At 33.0% G+C, this 22670-nt stretch overlaps 1 protein-coding gene and 1 long non-coding RNA gene across 2 annotated transcripts; both read right to left on the reverse strand.

Moving 5' to 3' along the window:
* Positions 1 to 711: 711 nt before the first annotated feature.
* On the reverse strand, positions 712 to 5577 carry LOC115722053 (uncharacterized). The gene is made up of 11 exons (XM_061116003.1): positions 5436 to 5577; positions 4501 to 5347; positions 4037 to 4416; positions 3530 to 3955; positions 2946 to 3449; positions 2576 to 2863; positions 2161 to 2492; positions 1911 to 2087; positions 1719 to 1829; positions 1131 to 1302; positions 712 to 956 (listed from the first exon to the last, which is right to left on the reverse strand). Exons 2-11 carry the CDS (start codon positions 4520 to 4522, stop codon positions 855 to 857), a joined length of 2514 nt encoding a protein of 837 aa, XP_060971986.1. The 5' UTR covers positions 4523 to 5347; positions 5436 to 5577; the 3' UTR covers positions 712 to 854.
* Positions 5578 to 7423: 1846 nt separating this feature from the next.
* LOC115722054 (uncharacterized) lies at positions 7424 to 12227 on the reverse strand. The gene is made up of 6 exons (XR_009688003.1): positions 11154 to 12227; positions 9855 to 9937; positions 9572 to 9656; positions 8461 to 8541; positions 8312 to 8370; positions 7424 to 7940 (listed from the first exon to the last, which is right to left on the reverse strand). It is a non-coding gene; the product is annotated as an uncharacterized LOC115722054 (long non-coding RNA).
* Positions 12228 to 22670: the final 10443 nt, after the last annotated feature.

Consider the following 22670-nt stretch of genomic DNA (forward strand, 5'->3'; position numbering starts at 1 on the left):
TATCAATAATATAATGTGTAGATTAAATACATGTAACAAATTAATATGTAACATATGACATTATATATTATGTGTCATTATTTTGTAATATTTGGAGGAGTTGTTACTATGAGTAACTTCCACCATTATCACCAACTTTAAGAGTGTAAAAGGTGTTACACATCTTTATTTTTGTAATATTTGGAGGAGTTGTTACTATGAGTAACTTCCACCATTATCACACTACTAAAAAATCCCAAATTCCCGTCGGTTTTACACTGTCGGCCAAAGAATTCCCGACAGTTCATAAAACCGTCGCCTATACGAGCGTCGCGAAAACTGAGTAAAATTAACGACGGTTGAAAACTGTCGGGAAAATAGTATGGGCCACGGTTTAAAACCGTCGCCTATAGTAAACACTATAGGCGACGGTTTTAAGCTGTGGCCTATACTATAGGCCACGGTTTTTAACCGTGGCCTATAGTATAGGCCACAGTTTTAAACCGTGGTCTATAATGTTGTAGGCACAGGTAAAAACCGTGGCCTTTAGTATAAGCCACAGTTTTAAATCATAGCCTATACTATAGGCCACTGTTTTTAACCATGGCATATAATGTTTTAAGCACAGATTTAAACCGTGGCATATAATGTTTTCAATCTATTATAAATTTCGTATTTTTCAACGACGGGTTTTGCCAGTCATTGGATTGTAAAAAAAAAATAAAAAAATAATTAGGATAAAGTATATATATTGTCATTAGTGAAAGTTAAACAGATCCTGTTTTACATAGTAAAATTTTCCCTACATTAATTAATTTTTACTGTATATTGTCACTAATTAGTTAGGATAAAGTATAAACAAAAATAGAAATTGATCATTGTAAAAGCCCTTGTCGCACTGCTTGTGCTCGAACATATTCAATCCACTGATCACGCAAAATATTCATCTCGTCATTTGAGTACGGATCGCTCTTACCCTGCAAAAAAAAATGAAAGAAATTACATATTAATTAGTAAAAGACCTTATACATTATACTAAGTCCTAGCTAACTACCACGAAATTAGTGAAAGAGAAGCTTACAATAGACTATAATTACTATGTTTACGTATTATTGTGTAATATATAATGACTACGAGAAGATAAATTTTACCATTTCTCTCACTCGGCGTATTGGATCTTCTTCGTTCATGAAACTCTCAATAAATTTCATGACATAATATCCACATTGCTTCCCGTCTGGTTGTTGTGGACATATCGGAGTTATCCACTCAATGGGACGATCATTGCGGTTAGTTAAGCTTTTATTAACTATGTTGAGCGACCTACACAAAAAGTGAAATTAGCATATAAAATATCACACACTTATTCAGAACACCTATAATTGTATTTAATATGTATATAAGGAAAAGAAAGAAAAAAAAACAAATTTGGTGGTATTTAATGTGTCTTTACTTACAAATTTAAAAATAGAGTATTGTATGAGTCTCACATTCATAACTAGAGGAATCAATATATAATTAAACAGCCACAAAAGAAATCAAACATTCTTACTCTCTCTTTCCAAAACTTTTCATATTCAATCTTCACATATATTAAGTACAATAAATATGCATTGGTTCTTAACACTTGGTTGATAAATTTACTATGTCTACATGCAGTTACTATGTCCTAATCAACAACAAAAGAAAAGGATAAAGTTAGCAGATTGCTTAAGATTTTAGGCATGTATAGAACTTACGTGTTAACAATGTATTTTAAATCTTCTGGTACATATCCATTGTTGGAATCCAAGTACGCTACTGTATGTGTACTTGGTTGGATAAGTACAACCATCCAATGATACATATTACTACACAAACAAACATGTTAGATTAACCATAAATTATGTAGAGTTATAAATTATGAAACTATAAATTTTAAATTTACTTACTAATTGTTATAGGGGGCAATAATCCATTTAGCCGGATTATCAATTTCAAGAATACGTTTGCGCAGTGCTCGAGAACGGGCATTATAATCCCCAGCATCAGAGGCAATGGCCCCAGGATTTAAAAATGCATATAGTCTGCTTAATCCATTAACATCTAGCAACCGTTCCTTCAAAAACCTGTTAAAAACACACAATTAATAACAAGCTCTCAAAACAAATTTTCAAGTTTAATAAGAATTGGATATCATACTTGCACCAGATTGCAATAGGTTGGGCTCCTAAAAATCCCATTTGGCACAATTCCTTGATGTCAATTGTTGGAAGCCATATCGAGTCGTTTTCAACCCCAAATAAATCCTTGCTGGCCTCAAAGTGGATTGTTGTTGTTTTTGGCCACATGTTGAGTAACTTAAAAAAGTTGTTGATTATTGAAGTCCTTTTTGGTGCAACGTAGCGACCCTTTTTACTTGGCCTCTCTGGTATTTTTTGAGGCTGTGTTCGAGGACCAAGTAATTCTTCAGATACTTGTCCTTTTCCACTCACAGGTGGCTTCTTCTGCATTTGGTTATTGGGGCGTTGCGTCTATATGGAAGACAAAACAATTAAGTTAGAGTTTTTAACTAATCAATATACATATTAAGTTAAGGGAATTAATTAAAACATACCAACTCTACTCCAACTGGCGTAATGTAGTCCTTTAGCCATGCTACATAAAGTCCTACAGCATGACCTACAGTGGTGTATCCATTTTGAACGACGGGACATGGAAGACGGGCATTTTCTACATAGACTTCATCGATGAAAACCCGACGATAATCCTTGTAGAGGAAATCAGAACCCTGGACTGAGAACTTGCCATTCTTCAAATATTGCTCCTTCACCATGAATCCCTTAGCAACTTTCAATGACAATCCACTAGGCTCCAACCGAACATGCAGCCAACATGGATATTTCTGTATTTCAAAATTAAAAAAAAAAGGAATCAACACAATTTGTAAATTGACAATACAAATTAAAAAGTAATATTGAGATTACCTTTTCTGAAATGCCATCGGTATGTGGCGGTGGAGCTGGTGGAGCGGTTACCTTCTCAGCATGCAGTGTACTCGGTTGTCGTGGAGCAGAGACATGGACAGGACTTTGTGGTTGTGCTTCAGGAGCAGAAACAATGTCATCATCACGGGCTAGTTTGTTTGATTCTCCTCCAACACCCGAACCAGACGCATGTGATGTACCCGCAACACCACTATGCTGGGAACGAACTATACGCAGGAGTTCAGCCATTTGTTCTTTAAGCTGTCTATTACTCTCCTCTGTCTCACGGAGTCGCTTATCCATATCTGACAATGCTTCATTATCCTCATCTTTATTCTTCCTCTTTGTAGGGCGTGGAGTGTGGAAAAATTGGGTTTGAGTGACACCATAACCCAAGCCCCGGACTCGACCACCATGTTCATCTGTCCCAAGGGCCATGGTCAAGATGTCATTCTTCCCTTCCACACTTATTGTTCCCTCTTCGAGTTGCTTTCGCAAGTCATCCTACAAACATAATAAATAAATAGAGTTAGAATTAAATTATGAAACATAAAAATATAAATGCAATTAGACTTTAAACTTACAATGCGTTGGGCAACTTCCACAGCTGGGCCTTCCAACTCGCCTTTACTGTTTGTGCGAAGTCTCTTCCATAAATCGGCTCTATCAATTTTGACCAATTGGTGGCCTAACTCTTTCTCCATCTGTAACTCCACCATCCTCGCACCACCTCGTCCAGAGCGGTGGGGGTAAATATTTTTTGCCCTGCTAGCTTGGGCATTCTTTCTCGTCACCCCCCATTCTTTAGTTAATCTTGAAGCCACAAACTCTGTCCACTCGGTCTCATCGATTATGTCTTCGTACAATCTCGGTGGCTTCTCAAGAAGTTGTGGAGCCACATCTTTAACCTTGTAAATACCTTTTGTTAAGGTGTTTTTCCAATCCCGCCATCTCTCCCCAGCTTTTTGAATTGTTCGTCTCTTTGCCTCCTCTTCCAGCTCGAACTTACCCTGCAAAATTTGGAAATTATAGTTATAGATACAAATCATAATCAATAGTAAAAAAAACAAGAATAGTAGTATAAGTATTACCTTAACATCATTCCATAATCTGTTCTTCAGCTCCTTATCAATTTGTGGCCACTTTTTATTCACAAGTGGTATGTTAATTCGAACCCACACCCCAATCCGGGAAACTAAATCAGTCGCTGCTTTTCCCCATTGTTGTCCGAGGTTGTTGTACTCAATTTCCAATTTTTTGCCCTCGCTTGCCAGCCTCGTTATATCTAGTCTTTTGGTTCTACCCCTAGTATTTTTCTGCTTTGGTGGGGGTTCTTCAACTTCAATATTAGGTTCTTCAACTTCAATATTAGGTTCTTCAACTTCATTATTATGTTCTTCAGGCATGAATGATTCTTCATATTGAGCCCACTCATCATCGTCATTTGGTGCTGGTTCCATAATAAATAGTCCTACACAAATTTAAAAATCTACATTAGAATATACAATAATATACAAATTGATAGCCACAAAAGAATACATGTTAAAAAGAATACCAACACATGTTGAAAAACTCATGGCTTGATAGTTTCATTCACCCATAACCCCTCCCCATCATCACGAGATGATACGACATCGTCCCCAACGGTGACATCAATAGGTGGTGGAGTGATTTGATGAATTTGCTCACTTATCATAAGATCATCGCCATTATGCTCTTGGTTAGCATAGTCTTTTGCTTGCGTTGTCATGACAACTGACCAGCGTGCATCTAATGGGTCACTCATGTAAAACACCTGAGTGGCTTGAGACGCCATTACAAACCTATCAGACTTGTGGCCTATTCGATTCAAGTCCACTAATTTGAATCCAAGTTCATCGTCTTTAACCCCATTATCACTCCTAACCCAATCACAAAGAAAAACAGGAATTTGAAAACTACTGTAATCTAATTCCCAAATTTCTTGAATTACACCGTAAAAAGACATATTACATTCAATTGGGTTTTTATCTTTTGAACTAGATATTTGGAAAGCTCTAGCAACTATCATGACACCGCTATTTTGTGTTTTTCTAGATTTATCACGATCTTTGGTACAAAATTTAGTACTATTTATATAGTACGATTGGTACTTGAGTACATCACACGAAGGACCTCGTGATATGCAAAGCAGTGTGTTGGATACATTGCTTGGGGATTCACAATTTTCAGCATATACCTAATATGCACCAATGAAATAGTGAGCACATGTGTATATATAAGATATGAAACAAAACAATAATGTTAATATATAATACCTTTTTTTTAACCATGTACTGAAATTTCGATAATGTTCATCTTGTACCCATTTTTGATTCCTTGCCTTAGTCGGATTATTACTCTTAATCCAATTAAAATGTTCCCTTCAACATAATAAAGCATTCGATTGATTTTAGTTTCAATTGAATATTATTAATTTGTTTTAAGTATGAATAGTTGATTTAATCTTACTCAATGTATGGTTGGACCTCGTCAATATTTTGCAAGACGAGACGATGCGCTTCTTCACGATCAGCTCGACTTACACCGCAAACAGAAACACCCCTACTCCCTTTACTTATTTCACTATTGACCCGAGTAGGACAAGCGCCAATAGTTGTAACCTCGACAAGTAGTACGAACAATTCAATCGTCTCTTCAACAATGTATGATTCAACAATACAACCCTCGGGCCTACTTCTATTTCTCACATAACCCTTTAAGATTTTCATGTATCGTTCAAATGGGTACATCCACCTCATGTACACTGGTCCACACAACTTTACCTCTCTCACCAAATGCACTGTTAGGTGAACCATTATGTCAAAAAAGAAGGCGGAAAAAATTGCTCCAAATAACACAACACTTCTACGATTTCTAACCCGAGGTTCTCTAACTTTGTGACATCAATCACTTTACAACAAAGAGATTTGAAGAACAAACACAACCTTGTGATTGCATATCGAACTTTTTTAGGCAACACAGAACGGATACTCCTTTGGTAGAATGTGTTGAATTAATATATGATGATCATGAGATTTCGGTACCACTCAAAATTAACTTACTCATATCTACCCAGTCAGAGACATTTGAGGAGTACCCTTCCGGTACCTTCACATTGGAGATAGAACTACACAAAGATTGTTTTTCTACTTTAGTCAGAGCATGACAAGCCGGTGGTAAAAATGTACGTCCACCAACAACTTGTGGGTGTAAATTGGCCCGTATTCCTAATTCTTTCAAATCTAGGCGAGATTTAATTCCATCTTTACTCTGCCCGGAATATTGAACAAGGTATTAAGCAAGTTGTCCTGACACATTCTTCTCAATATGCATCACGTCTAGATTATGACGCAACGCCAAATGCTTCCAATATTCGAGCTCAAAAAATATTGACTTCTTTTTCCATGGCCCCTGATGTTCACTTGCAGCAACGTCACTTTTCTCACGCTGACCTTTTCTTTTCTTCGAAGTCAATTTTCGCTTTCCAAGGTGGAATTGAACTTTATTCAACTTTTCTAACAATTCTTCTCCTTGCAAAGGTGACGGCGGCATTTCTAATTCTTGCTTACCATCGAATGCTTTTTTCCAAGTCCTAAATACATGTCCTGTAGGCAAAAACTTTCGGTGTCCCATATAACTCATTTTCTTCGAGTGTTTTAACCACATAGAACATGTTCTCTCCTCACAAATCGGGCATGCATTGTACCCTTTCACACTGTATCCAGAAAGATTTCCAAAAGCTGGAAAATCATTTATGGTCCACAGTAATATAGCCTTAAGATTAAAGTCTTCATTCCTAAAGGCATCGTATGCAGGAACACCCTCATACCATAATTGACTCAAATCATCAACTAGAGGAGCTAAATACACATCAATGTTATTACCAGGCTGTGAAGGGCCAGATATCAACAATGTGAGCATAGTGAACTTTCTCTTCATTACCAACCAAGGCGGTAAATTATACATCACAAGCAAAACTGGCCAACAACTATACTTACTACTAAGGGTGGTATGTGGATTAATTCCATCTGCGTAAAGACCAAGACGGATATTCCTAGGTTCATTTGCAAATTCGAGCCACCTAGCATCGATTGTTTTCCAAGCGGGGAGTCGATTTGGATGTCTCATCTTACCATCTAGTTTTCTATCGGTGGCATGCCAGGTCAAATTTTTTGCATGATTGACATTTCGAAAGAATCGAACCAAACGAGGTATTGGGGGTAAGTACCATAATACCTTTGCAGGGACACCAATCTTTACCTCATCAGAATTCTTTTTCTTTTGCCACCTAGACTCACCGCACGTGGGACACGATATTGCATCCACAAAACTCTTACGATATAGAATGCAATCATTAGGACATGCATGTATCTTTTCATATTGCATACCTAAGGAAGACAGTGTCTTCTTTGCCTCGTAGAAAGACAAAGGCATCTCATTACCTTCAGTAATAACTCTACTAGAAAAGCTAGTAAATCCGTAAAACTTTTATCACTCCACCCATGTTTCGCTTTTATATTGTATAATCTAACAAGCGTAGACAATTTAGTAAACCTATTACAATTAGGGTAAATAGGTTTCTCAGCATCCTCTACAAAATTTTGAAATTCCAATGGATCGACATTTGATTGAAATTGTGCATCTCCTATCATTTCTGGAATGTGATCATCCTGATAATCCAAGTTAACATTCTTAACCTTCTTAGACTTAGATGTTTCCTCGCCATGAACTCTAATATTTTCCCCGTGGTAACACCAAACCTTATAACTCTTGTCTATTCCGTTCCTAAATAAATGCTCCTTTATTTTACTAGTATTCATACGCTCCATGTTACCACATTTAAGACAAGGACAAAGAATCAACTTTGGATTTTTTGCGTGCTTATGACAAAAATCCAAAAAAAAGTCAACACCTTCCTTATACTCTGCTGATAATCTATTCGCACTCATCCAATTTCTATCCATTTTGCAACTTCTAAAAAAGAAAAAAAAAACTTTATTAAATTATTTGTTTGAATGTGTATTTATTAATCACCACACATATAAATTTTCACTAAGTTCTTACATTTTTTATCTAAAATTTATGTATTTTTAATGAAATTTATCCTAATTCGACCGAAATTTCGACAGCATAACAACTGTAATTGGACGTTCCCAAAAATTTTAAACATGCAAAAAACAAAAAACAAACACACAAAATAATACAAAACTAACAAAACAATATTGAAACTATCCACCCATCCGACCGCAGTACATGTATATTCACAGAACCTACTTCACTACGGATGAATATCTAAGATATTCAAACTCCACTAAATTAAGAATTTAAAGTTTTAGTGATTATACCTTTCTCCGATAAAGTTAGCTACTTGTGTACTCTTCAATCAATACAAACCACTCGATACCTAAAAATTAAATTTAAAATATGCATCAATAATATTTACTTTTTCATGGGCTATTAACTCTTTTAGCTATTATTGATCAGAGTTACTTACACTTTTTTTTTGTTGGACCTCTTTCATATACAGTAGAAGCAGAAAGAATCTTAGTTGATCGTGTTGCTCATCTTAATCCTTCTGATGGAGGTAGAAAAAAAGTGAAAATGAGCTCATTGATGTAAACATTGTGGAAAGAAAGGCTTTCCAGGAAATGAGCTATATGTAGTAAGTAATATAGTACCGCAACTGAAAATAAATCTATTATGAACGAACATGCTATAAGGGTGTGAGTCAATTTTCTTCTATTCTATATAATCTAGTCTTATGTTTCATGCTGTGTTACATATATAGTTGATTCATTTAGGTTAGTTAGGTTGTTATTTCTCTTATTTGTCATTATTTATATTATTGTAACCATTTCACTGGGTGCCTATAGATACGGCTCTTTTTCTCAATTCTTTTAAATCAAATTGAACAAGTCTATAAAACATAGTTTATTGGTTAACTAATTTGTTATGATAAGTTTCTAATCGTTTGATTCTCACTGCTTTTCAGGAATTTCAATGCCTTTATGACAATCTTCCTGGTGTGAGTTGTCATCTGGTTCCAGGCTTCAATATTGACAATTTGTTTTAAATATTTATGGGATCAATTTCTTTTACTCTTTCATTTTTTATTTAAGAGCATAAAATAAATCCTAGTTTATAAAAATATGTGAATCAAAGGTGATTCTTTTCCCAAACAAACAATATATAAACACAGTTAAGCTGCATTGTATGTAAAGAGCAAAGAATCAAAATGCCCAAAAAACAAACTGCTTAACCAAACATGTTGCAGAAAAATACAAGTATAAAAATGATTAGCAGTCAAAATTTCTGTATATATATGATGAAAACATAAAGTAAATCCTAGGAGTATGAACACATTACCAAAGGTGTTTCTTTTCACAAACAATATATATATACATATAAACAGTTAAGCTGCATTGTATGTACAGAACAAAGAACCAAAATGCCCAAAAAGATCTATTATACCAAACATGTTTGCATAAAAATATAAACTATAAAAAATGATCAGCTGTGTCAGAATTTCTGTATATACATATTGAAATTCAGAAACTGAGAGTTAGCTATTGAAAATGGATATAAGTTTTGAATTAGTACATTACCATTTTCTTGAAGAAAGATTTGAAGCAGAAACAGCTTCAATACTGCAACCTTTCAAATTAACAGTTCTAGTCTTAGAAGAACCATCTGAATCAGTCATGAAAAGACTCAAGTAACTACCCATAGGAAATTGTGATGTTGAGATTAAAATTGTGATGTATATTATGTTAGCAATAGAACCAGTCATGAAAAGACTCAAGTAAATGTGATTCAGCTTAAAAGACTTCTGTAAGAAGAATGAGAAATCAGTATCTACCCATAGGAAAATTAGTGGAAAGACCATACCTTTGGAAAGTTCACATCAAAAGCAGCCACAATAGCAATAGTGGAAGAGCAAACAAATGCTGCAGAGCTTGATAACCCAGATCCTATATGAAACATAAACTCATAATATTAAGAATTTGTTTTTATCCCCTACACAAAAACCAACTATACCCCCTGGTTAATGTGTGTACAGAAAATACAGATAAAAAAAAATCAGCTTTCAACTCCATCTCATGCTTTAAACACACTTACACAAACAACAGAACCAGGTTAATTACCTAAATAAGACAATATGAGCCAAAAGCTCATTCGGTGAAAATGAATTTGCAAGAAAAACGAGAAAAAGTGCAGACAAACTGTTATGAATTCAGATAACCCTGAAGCCCTGCTTACAAATTGCTAAGATAATATATGAAATTTCAGAAAGGTATACTAAATCTATTTTCACAAATTCCATACGTGATGTCAGGGTTAAGGTTATAACTTTTCAGCTTTTTTTCTTCTTTTCTTTCTTAGTACCATCTGCTAATTGCCTAGCAACACAAAAATGATTTGAACAGAAAGAAAAAAGAAAGGCCAAAACAATGAAGATTTGACATTAAAACACTAAAGATCATTGACTTTAGGCGAAGTAATACAAAACATAATCTTCCCATAGCACATAATCATATACATATAAACAAAAAAATTTGAAGAGGACAGACCATCCTAACCTAAAATTTAATAAAAAAAGGTGGCAAGATATCTAAGAAGATCTGAAAGATTTAAACAAAAAGTTTTTCAAAACTTCTGTGTTACTAAACAGCAGAAATCATTATACAATACATAATTAGAACCACATATGAACAAATTACCTCCTTATTCTATTTGATTTACCATCAATGGAAAAAAAATAAAGTGACCAACTATCGTGTTCTCTACAACATACACTATCGTGTTAGGCATCAGAAAATTACTCCCAACAAAAAAAAAAAAAAAAAAAAAAAAAGACAAAGGAAAAATTAATGTACGAATCAATTCGATATCATATGGGGGTATTATGAGTAGATTTCTTGGCACCAGTACATCTAGAATCATAGTAGAGAAGAAAATAGAAAACAACATATATACATTTTCTAGTACCTAATGTAAGTTCAGATTATTATATTTCCACATATAATAAATTTCTATTTTTAAATCACCAAACATACAAGAACAATGAAGTCATTAGTTTAAAGAACCATGAATAGAAAACTTAGCCAAAAAGTAGAAAACTAATTCTGTAAAAATTTGAAAAAGGAAAGAGAGAGAGAGAGAGAGAGAGAGAGAGAGAGAGCATACCAGAGTATCAAGAGCTGAAGCAGAATCGATGACCGGATCTGAGGTTGAAGGAGGGGCTCTCGGCAGTGGAGGCGGAGCTGCGTCGCCGGTGGTGTGATTTCCGTCACCGTTAGAGAGAGAGAGAGAGGGAGATAGATGAGTGAGATCGAGAGAGGGAGATTATCGAGAGAGGGAGATAGAGTGAGTGAGATCAAGAGAGGGAGATAGAGTGCGTGAGATCAAGAGAGGGAGATAGAGTGAGTGAGATCGAGAGAGTGAGATGGAGTGAGTGAGTGGGTGAGAGATGGAAATAAATGGAGGGAATAATAAGGCAAAATGGGGGGAAAAATTTTACTTTAACCTTATACCCGACGGTTTTGAACCGTCGGGCAAAGAATGAGCCACGTTTTAAAACTGTGGCGAATACTTTCCCCGACGGTTCTAAACCGTGGCGAATAGTGCATCAATTTTTTTTTTTAATTTTTTCTCTACATTTATTAACCGTCGCCTATTGTTTACGAGTTTTCAAAACTGTCGCCTATAGTACAATATAGGCGACGGTTTTAAACACTCAGATAATTTTTTTAGCGACGGATCCCCAAAAAAAGCGTTTTTGGGACCGTCGCGAATTTGGCCTTTTGTAGTAGTGTCACCAACTTTAAGAGTGTAAAAGGTGTTACACATCTTTATTTGAAATTCTTAATGGTATAGGAGTTATGGTGTGCATGAGTTACATCTCTATAGGAGTTATGGTGTGCATGAGTTACATCTCTTTATTGAGTCCATAACAACCATGGAGGTTATGACTTATGAATTTTGAATTTCAAATGGTGATATCCTAAACACTATATAAAGGAGGTCTATGGTGCTCATTTGGGGTAAGAGATGTCAAGTTTTCTATCAAGAAAGCACTTTGCTAGAAAACCCTAAAAGGCTTGATAATTCCCAAAGCTATTTCCTAGAGAGTTCCCTTAGTGCTTAGAGATAGGGGGAAATAAGCTTTTGGACAAAGGTGTAATACCTTGTTCAAGTCATGGTGATCCCCACTAATCTACACTCAAGGTTGTGAGTGAGTGTTTATACATATATATTATTCTCTTATTATATACACATATTTTATATTGCATGTAGTGTTCTTATCTTCTTCTACATTTCTTATATATAATATATATAGTGTATATATATTGTATATTATATATGTTGTTGTAACATTTATTTAATCTCTTTGTTGATCCTTGTATTGTATTACAATAGAGTTGTAATATCTTGATTTTCTTCCATTGTAATAAAATCTCTAACAATCAAAAGCTTATCCCTTTTCAATGGAAGAGGTGATAAATCAAGATTGTGAGAATACAAGGATAAGAGATTTTATGTGAAAGCCATTCATGGGTGAGCATGATGGTGAATATTATGTGATTTACTATTTTATATGATAGTAATATATAATATATATATATATATGAGTTATATATATGTGACATATATGTGATTATGTGTTTGTATCATATTAATATATATAGTAGTATATAATATGATATTTGAATTTTATATGTTATTATATGTATATATGTGAGATATATAATATATAACATGTATATATATGAGTAATATATATTATATATATGTAGAGCATGTGATATAATATATATTAGTGAGATTAAATATGTAGAAATAATTATTTCTATGTATTTATATGAGACATGCATATATAATATATATTATGAGTATATAATATATATCATGTATATTAATGTGTATATATATGTTATATATGTGTGAGGTATGTAACATATATAGTTGTGTAATTAATATATATTATGTATATATGATATATATGTATATTATAGTATATATGTTATATATATATAAGATGTGTAACATATATATTGTGAATTTAATATTGATATTATGTGTATGTTACATATGAGATGTTGATTAGTAACATATATATTATCTTAATATATGAATTACATAGAATGATAATAATGTTGATAGTAATAAAATAATGTTTATTATTATTGTGAGAATTATTATCATCTATTTTGTGAATAAAGAATATTTTAAATTCTTTTTCAATTTGGTGGTGAACATCTCACTTTATGAGATAATAAAAGATGGCTTTTGAGAAGTTACATCTTTTATTGGATTATAAGAGATAATCATCTCATATTATGAGATAAGAAAAGTGAACTATATGAGAGTTACACTTATGAGAATTGTCTTGTCATAGCAAGAACAATAGATTAAAAGGGGATCCAAACTTGTGAAATGAGCCATAAATTAGAAGAGCAATTTTGGACTCAAAAGTAAATGAATCAATGTGGATTAAAAAAAAAAAAATAGTGAAGCAATTTGGAATCTTAAATAATCAAAGTTGTGAACAAAATTGATGAGAATTTTGTTAACTTTGGTATAATTTTGGGCTAATCTCAATGAGGAGATAGCTTTAAAATTATGGTAAAAATAATCACATTATTTTATGAGTAGTAATGTGAGTTTGACATTTTAGATTTATTGAGAAAACTAAAAATATCAAATGATATTTTTTAAGGTGACCTTAAAAAGTCATTTCAAGAGGAAATACACAAAAGTAATATTTTATATACACTTTATGCTAGAAATGTGGGGGTGAGCCACAAATTTAATCAAAATGTGTTGAGACATTATTGATTAATTTATTTGATTTTGAATTCAAATTCTAAATCAAGTTTGGCTATGTGCATAAGTGAAAATATTGACATATTTAGTGTCAAAGTTTTGGTAAAAATAATTTCAAGAAGGAAAAAAAAATTTAAAAAAAAAAAAATTATAGAGACAAAGTAGTCTTCTATATTTTAAAATCAAGATATTGTCTTGATAATGAAATGTGAAAATGTGGGGGTGCATACTCCAATCCAATATGAGAAAGTTTAGACATACTTGGTGTCTAAAATTAAAATGTGAGAATTTAGACATATTTGGTGTCTAAATTAGTGTATTTTTGATATGCTTGGTATCAAAATTATTGAGAATTTGAGTTGAGTGAAAATTAATCTTTTATGATTGAATTTTCAAAGCTTAAGTACTTAAGGAGAAAAGTGGTCACAAAGTGAACACTATATTTTTTGGCATGCATGATTCACATGGAATCAATAGTGAGAGGTTATAACAAATCGCTTAATCTCCGTACAAGATTAAAGCATGAATTTTCGAGGGATGGGACCTAAACTCCCTTAGCGTTTTGCTCATTGATGGTAACCTATCTTAACACTAGTAAAAATCTAGTCTTAAGTTCAATAGGTAATAACAAGTCAATAGAGTGAATGTGGTACTCAATTGTCCCATCTATGGATGAGTACATGTTGTAAAATTGAGGGTTAAAACCAAAAGGTTTTTTAATGGAGCTTAAGCTTAAGAAAACTCACTTAAGCTTAAGAAGTGTCTAACGAGTGGTGAGACATTAAAACTCCACCTATATGGACTAGAGGTGGTGCCGCCTCTTATGAGAATTGGGAGTATTCTCTAGAGAGTCCATGAATTGGAATTTTGCACATGGCCATTAACGGTGCAAGAGCGAGACATGCGGTCTCAAGTGAGCATTAGCAAGGGTGTGTGTGTTATCACCGGTTTGTATTAAAGGAATAATGGTTCAATGCTACGGCAACCAAAATTTCATCAAACTTTGTGGTAATTACACTAAGATAAAATTCAAGTCGAAAGACATTTTATCTAATGCACCTAAGCAAGACTTCTTATAAGTGTGTATTTAGTCAATCAAAGTGGGGGAATGCTATATTTTGATATAATATTTTTGATTGATTAAATAAATGTTACAAAAGTTACAAATTTGTTACTAAAGAGATAACATTTAATCTAGTGGGGGATTGTTATATTATTTATCAATAATATAATGTGTAGATTAAATACATGTAACAAACTAATATGTAACATATGACATTATATATTATGTGTCATCATTTTGTAATATTTGGAGGAGTTGTTACTATGAGTAACTTCCACCATTATCACCAACTTTAAGAGTGTAAAAGGTGTTACACATCTTTATTTTTGTAATATTTGGAGGAGTTGTTACTATGAGTAACTTCCACCATTATCACCAACTTTAAGAGTGTAAAAGGTGTTACACATCTTTATTTGAAATTCTTAATGGTATAGGAGTTATGGTGTGCATGAGTTACATCTCTATAGGAGTTATGGTGTGCATGAGTTACATCTCTTTATTGAGTCCATAACAACCATGGAGGTTATGACTTATGAATTTTGAATTTCAAATGGTGATATCCTAAACACTATATAAAGGAGGTCTATGGTGCTCATTTGGGGTAAGAGATGTCAAGTTTTCTATCAAGAAAGCACTTTGCTAGAAAACCCTAAAAGGCTTGATAATTCCCAAAGCTATTTCCTAGAGAGTTCCCTTAGTGCTTAGAGATAGGGGGAAATAAGCTTTTGGACAAAGGTGTAATACCTTGTTCAAGTCATGGTGATCCCCACTAATCTACACTCAAGGTTGTGAGTGAGTGTTTATACATATATATTATTCTCTTATTATATACACAATATTTTATATTGCATGTAGTGTTCTTATCTTCTTCTACATTTCTTATATATAATATATATAGTGTATATATATTGTATATTATATATGTTGTTGTAACATTTATTTAATCTCTTTGTTGATCCTTGTATTGTATTACAATAGAGTTGTAATATCTTGATTTTCTTCCATTGTAATAAAATCTCTAACACAGTAGTCCCGTGATCCGTAAGGGGAAACACCGGGTAAGCTGTGCAATCCGACACCGCCTGAGAAAGGTCAAGTGGGATGATTCTGAAATTATGTAGGTATGAGACTACACAGTTGAAGAGGGCTTAAATGGATTGATTGGTACTACCTATGTCAACAAGGTGCATCTTGTTTTTCGGTAGCCCATCTCGAAAGAATTCCACAGTTAAGTGTGCTTAGCCTGGAGCAATTTCAAGGATGGGTGACCTCCCAGGATGCGTGCGAGTGAGGGCCAGTCACACGTGAAAACACTCGTGTTGGTCTGTAGGGTCAGTCATCGATCCAGGAAGCAGCCAGAGTGTGGCGTACTCGTGTATAAGAGCCATTAGTCCGTGGGTGTAAGGGCCCAACGGAGGCTTGAAGCGGAGACGTTACAATTATAAGAGCCATTACTCGTGTATAATTTGAACTATTAAAATTATTAAATTTAACGATTTTTGTCTAATTTTACTCTTAACGTAAATAAAATTCAAGAGACACGATTTGATATATGTTTGTTATCCCTCAAAAAAATTATGGTATTAATTTTTTTTGGATGTAAAAAAATCATAATATTTCACCACAAATGGGGTCCTCCCTAGATATGGGATCCCCTCACAGGGTCCTACCAATGAGTTTCTCTCAATTATGGAGTACTACCAATGGGGTCCTCCACCCTCATCACCAATGGAGCATCACCTCGTCATGGTATCTCACACCAAGGAGGTCTCTCCTCACCTCCTCGCAATGTCTCGACCCAAAAATAGAACCTCGCCATCATGTCGTCTCGGCCCAAAGGGGGACTCACGCCTCCACCATCTCAGTCCAAAGGGGGTCTCACGATCCCATCACCTCGGCCCAATAGAGGGGTCTCACCTTGATACGTGCCTCTCACAACTCCCTAACATGACTTGGAAGACGCATTCAACTCTAATTATTTTTTAGATATTAATTTTGAAATGTTATATTATTATTATTTTAAATTTAGAATTAATTAAATAGTATTGGGAGAAAAAATTAAGTGATACGTAGATCATCACCTATATAAGGGTGGTGATGGCCATTGTAAAGGGACCGTTGGTCTCGATCTCTCTCTCTACCTAACCTGAAACACTTGAGAACACTCGGAGAACACAAACTCGCAAATTCTCTTTCTCTTTTCCCAAAAAGTTCACTTAAAAATTGAACTCTTGGAGAATATAACTCTAGAGAACTATTCTCATAATAAAACTACAAGTGGACAAGCCTATTACTGTTGAAAGTGGGTGAACCACTATAAAATTCTCGTGTTCATCTTTGTCAAAAAAATTTCACAAACTGGCTTACTTTGATTGATTGTTGCTTGTATTCATCTTGCTCATTTACGATCTTCTTAGATCTGTTGACAAAAAATTGTGTCAATAATGTTAAAGTTTGAGGGACACAATTTGATACATATCAAAGTTCGAGAAGCACAATTTGGTATATGGACAATCACCATGTTAGTAAAATTTAACGGTATTGGACATAAGTCCTTGAATCCAATTCTCAATTTTATGAGAATTTTTAACGACCTGAAAAATTTAAGGGGCACAATTTAGTATATCAAAATTTGGGGGAAAAAAATCCTATTAGCTTATATTTTTTTCTACACTATTTAGTTACCTGTGTTTTGTAAAATTTTCGATCAGACCTTCTATTTGGTTAAATGACAAATCAAACTCTATATTTTTAAAAATAATACAAAATAATATCCTGAACTCAATATTCTGACGAAAATTAAGATCATAATACTATTTTGAAAATACATGAATTATTATTTAGCAAAATAGAAATAAAAATTCTAAAATAATATTTACCCTACATATATTGAGATATATTGGACACTAGCACAAAAATATTAAAGCATGCAATTCATTTAACATAAGTTTTTGAATTGAGTGATAAATTTTAAAATAATGAATATTTTTACCATCTACATTTTTTATTCTATAAGATTTTTCCCTTTATTAATTGAATAGTCACTAGTAAATAATTGGATATGTTAAAGATTACAACTTAACATTGTGAAAAATTACAAAGAACTATCTCACAATGAGAAATCACTTCAAAAGTTATATTCTCATTACATTCCTCCACACACATACTCAGTGTGATTTTGGACTCTTTTTCTCTAAAACTTGACTCTAAATCTAAAATTATGAGCATTGGAGATTGTCTTCAAAGAGTAAAGGTACTTCTATTTATAAATGTTGGTGGGGCTCTCTTTAAGTTGGTGTCAAAGCCAACTCTTATAACTAATAACACCTTTCTTCAATTCATCTAAGAAAATGAAAAGATAAAACTACATAAATTAAGTTTAATCCCAACATATATCAATATAGAAAATTTCTATAGTACACACTCTACTTTTGTCCTTATACTATAGGGACATCTTTTTAACCATAGATATTGATGACTTTTGAAGGTATAAATTAGTTATCATGTAGTGTGATGTATTTAAGTAAAATGTACAATAATTACTAATGTTAATAAAGAAACTTTGAAAGTAGCAAAAGTCAGAAGAATAAGAAAAACTTCCACACGCCTCATATGACAAGTGGCTTAAGTATATATAAATATACAAATTTATATTTTGAAAGAAATGCTGGATTTTATATTAACATCGTGTATGATTTTCATTTTGTAATAAAAATTAAAATTAATTTTAAGTAATCATGTAGAAAGATTATAGACTTTTACAATTATAGACTTTTATTTTTATTTTTACATTTTCTTATTTATTCTTTTCAATTTACGACATGTTTTTGAATGTTTTTTCAATTGAACATTTAACCTATAGTTATATCTATTAAGCCTTTGCTGCTCACTCAGTGAAAAAAATTAAAAATAACCATAAAATCTTTCAAAATAATTTTTATAATATTATGAACAACTACGAAATTCTTCAAAATTTAGGCAAATAGTATTGTCAACTAAATTCTGTAATATTTATACAATTTTTGCGACCTTTTGCTAATTTAAAAAGATATTTACAGCTTATTATCATCGATGCGCATAAATCCTGCAATTGAATGATTGGGTAATTTATTAAAAAGAACAAAAAAAAAGAGCATAGATATCAAGTATAGTATATATTAAGGTCTTTATGAAAAATAAAATTTTTATTTTATGAGAAACTATTAATAGTTGGATCTTACTCACCCTTTTTAAGTTTTTATTCTAACTTCAGATGACTAACAAAAGTTATGACATTGAGTTACAATTTACAAAGAAAATTTGAACAAAAACTATCACTACTACAAAAATAGGTTTTCCCGACGTTTTTAAATAGTCGTTTAAAGTATTCCCGTCGGTTTCTATAACCGTCGCCTATACGACCGTCGTAAAATGGGCATAATAGGCGACAGTTCAAAACCGTCGCTAATGTGAGTTTCACGACGGTTTAAAACTGTCGCCTATACCTGGGTATAGGCGACAGTTTATAACCGTGCCTTATACTATAGGCGACGGTTTAAAATCATCGCCTATAGTATAGGGCACGGTTATAAATCGTCGCCTATATCCTGTTATAGGCGACAGTTTTAAACGGTCGGGAATGTAAAAAAAAAAAGAAAAAAAATACAGATTTTTCCCATTTTTTTCCTCCATTAGCTTTATAATTTTACCTAAATTAAAATAAAACAACTAATTAATTTTGTTACAATAACAACTAACTTTAAAACACATTAAATTTATACAATAACAAGATTAATATATATAATAAATAAAAAAGTACATAAATAAATAAGAAGAAGAGAGTAAAAACTAGGAATAATAACATGATAAATAAACATGAGTTATTGATGGATTACAACTCATAAAAAATTAATAATGATAGAATATACATTGTTGACGTTAAAAAATGGTCAACTCCGTATATGATAAGTGATAGCGACAAACAGAAAAAAATAATAACTAAAGAGAGAACTCCACAATTTATAGTAGCTGACTTCCTATATTGTGATGGTAATGGAGCTACTTCTACTTCGAACTTTTATTATCGTAAAACAAATTGCCTTACAAGAGAACTAGGGACAAAATAACTAAGTCTAGCTTCTCTTCACAATTTCTAGAGTGAGAAAGTCTAAAGAGAGAAGCTCTAATCTTGTAGAGAGAATGAAAAGTTGTGAATTCAAGCTGGGGGAGCTGTCCTTTTATATTGAATAAGGTCCTATTAAATTATAATAAAATAATAGAAAAATCGCACTAAATTTGTTAGAAAATCCTACACGAGCTCCCGACTCAGTTTTGAGGCATGAAATGCCATGGCAAGTGTGTGAGACACACTTAGATCTGTTCTGAAAAGAGCTTTCATATGTCACATGAACCACATAATTTGGATAAAAATTAAGTGAGTTATGACCATTTTATTGAGCAGTTTGCTCTGCAGAAAGTGACTCCGAGTATGTATGTCAAAAAGATCCATTTAGTTAGATCGGGTTAGAGCTCCGATTCGATGGATAATTTTTTATCCAAAATATTTGAATACTTATTGGATCTCGGATCAAATTCGCTTCGCCCCACCTATTTTTTTTTTCAAATTCGATCCGATTTGGTTTCAATATATTAAAAAAAATAATTCAAGCCCCGGACCTGGGACCATGTTGGGATTTTATGCCCTAAATTAAACATATTTCAATATAATCAAATTTACTAATTAATAAAAGATCAAAAATTATTTTATGTTGCATGGTTCACATGATTATTTTCATGATTATATATTTAATATATAAATTCGATTAAATCCCAAACATATAGTTATTCATGATTATCGTATTGTCTACACAGTGGAAAATAATCATGATTATATGCTTCAAAGTATTTAGTCCCATGATTTATCAGTGCACTGGATTTACACTGATGTGATAATCAACGATGAAGTTTACTTACACAATGATATGTGGAATGTCATTTTCAAGGCATTAGCAAAGTATACTAGTATCGAATGTATTAGCTATACATCGGGCTGGACTGATATTGACAGTGGAAAAGATATCATAAACTTACCATTATGTCTTTTCTAAGTCAATATTACTTAGTTGATCTTAGATCAAAAGATCTTAATCCTGAGATGATTAGGTTTTGGCTTAAATGTATCATATTTGTTCTTTGACTTGTTCGTTAAAGCTGACCAAATTGATTAGCCCAATACTTACATCTTGAGAACATGGTAGTACAATTGAGTGGGAGCGCTAGTCATAGTAGTGAAATACATCTGATACTAGTATACTTTGCTAATGCCCTAGAAAGGTCATTCCACATATCATTGTGTAAGTAAACTTCTTCGCTGATTATCATGTCAGTGTAAATCTAGTGCACTAATAACCCCATTCCCCACCCCCATTCCCACAGTCATAACCCCATTCCCCCAGACACACCCCCACCCAACCCTCATCCCCTAAGCCCCAAATATCTCTCTCTCGTTCTCCCTTTCCTTGACCGTGTCGAGGTTGGGATCTTCTTCCATCGCCAATGAAGCCTCACCGTTGAAATTGGAGGCCACCATGAACCTCTTTGTCTGTTAAATCCAAAACCAGAGAGTCCCCTGACCCTAGCGGCACTACTAGAAGTCCCCTCCCTCTCTTATCTTCTTCTTCTTCGTGGTTCAAGAGACGACTCATGGTGGAGCCTTGCCAGAGCTGAGTGCTTGTCGAGTTCAAACACAAATTATGAGCTGTAGCAGTCGAGGTCTAACACAGACCATGAGCTTCGTCTTTCGGCGGAGGCGAGCTGCGTTAGACCAAGAGAAATGTCTTGGGAATGAAAACAGAAACAAACAAGCAAAAAAAATCCTAAATCCAAGAAAAAGAGATGATTATGAATGTTGAAATTGAAAAGTGAGAGTATTAGGGAGTACGTCAAGTTGGAGAAGAATTCACTCCTTGGTGTTGGTAGCAGTAGATCAATGAGGATCGGGGTGTGGCACTGGCTGGGTGAGAAGACGAAGAAGAGAAATAAAAAAGAAAAATTATGATTTCAAAATATTTTTTTTTTTAGTTTTTTTAATTATTTTTAATTAAAATTATGATTTGGATTAATAAAAATTAACATGTGATAAATTATTAGTATCTGACGGATCCGTTAGAAAAAAGAGTGATAGACTTACAAAGAACGTGACCTTGGGGACTATTACTGTCAATTTTAAAGATTGGAAACTTATCTGCATCAAAAATAAATTTTGGAAGATTTATGCTGTAATTTTTCTTATATATAATAATATTTTAATATATAACCTTTTATAAAATATAATTTTGTTTTTTTTTTAATCTATTAACAAATAAAAGGATAAGTAGATACTAAAAAAAAAAATAACTCAATTACTTAAAAATAAAATTAATAATTTTAATTTTGATTAGCTCTTATTACTAGAACATTTAATTATTTTGTTTTCTAACTTGTTGGTTAACAAAATATTAAAAAACACTGAAATAAAAACAAATTTGTGAGTTTCTTAATTTTGTGGTTAGAAATGAGTTTAATGTGAGTGAACAAGAATAAATGAAATATACTTTTATTTTGTTAAAAAAATAGACTCGTAGTACAATTAATAAACCTTTCTTGTTTGCCTAATTACTATAATTTCTCTTCTCTTTTTCAATGTAATATTCTGTGACAGTCAGTAGTCCCGTGATCTGTAAGGGGAAATACCGGGTAAGCTGTACAATCTCACGCCGCCTGGGGAAGGTCAAGTGGGATGATTCTAAGACTGTGTAGGTATGGAACTACATAGTTGAATAGAGCTTAAATGGATT

The sequence above is a fragment of the Cannabis sativa genome, chromosome 5 (genome assembly GCF_029168945.1).
Source record: "Cannabis sativa cultivar Pink pepper isolate KNU-18-1 chromosome 5, ASM2916894v1, whole genome shotgun sequence".
In the NCBI taxonomy this organism is placed as follows: Eukaryota; Viridiplantae; Streptophyta; class Magnoliopsida; order Rosales; family Cannabaceae; genus Cannabis; species Cannabis sativa.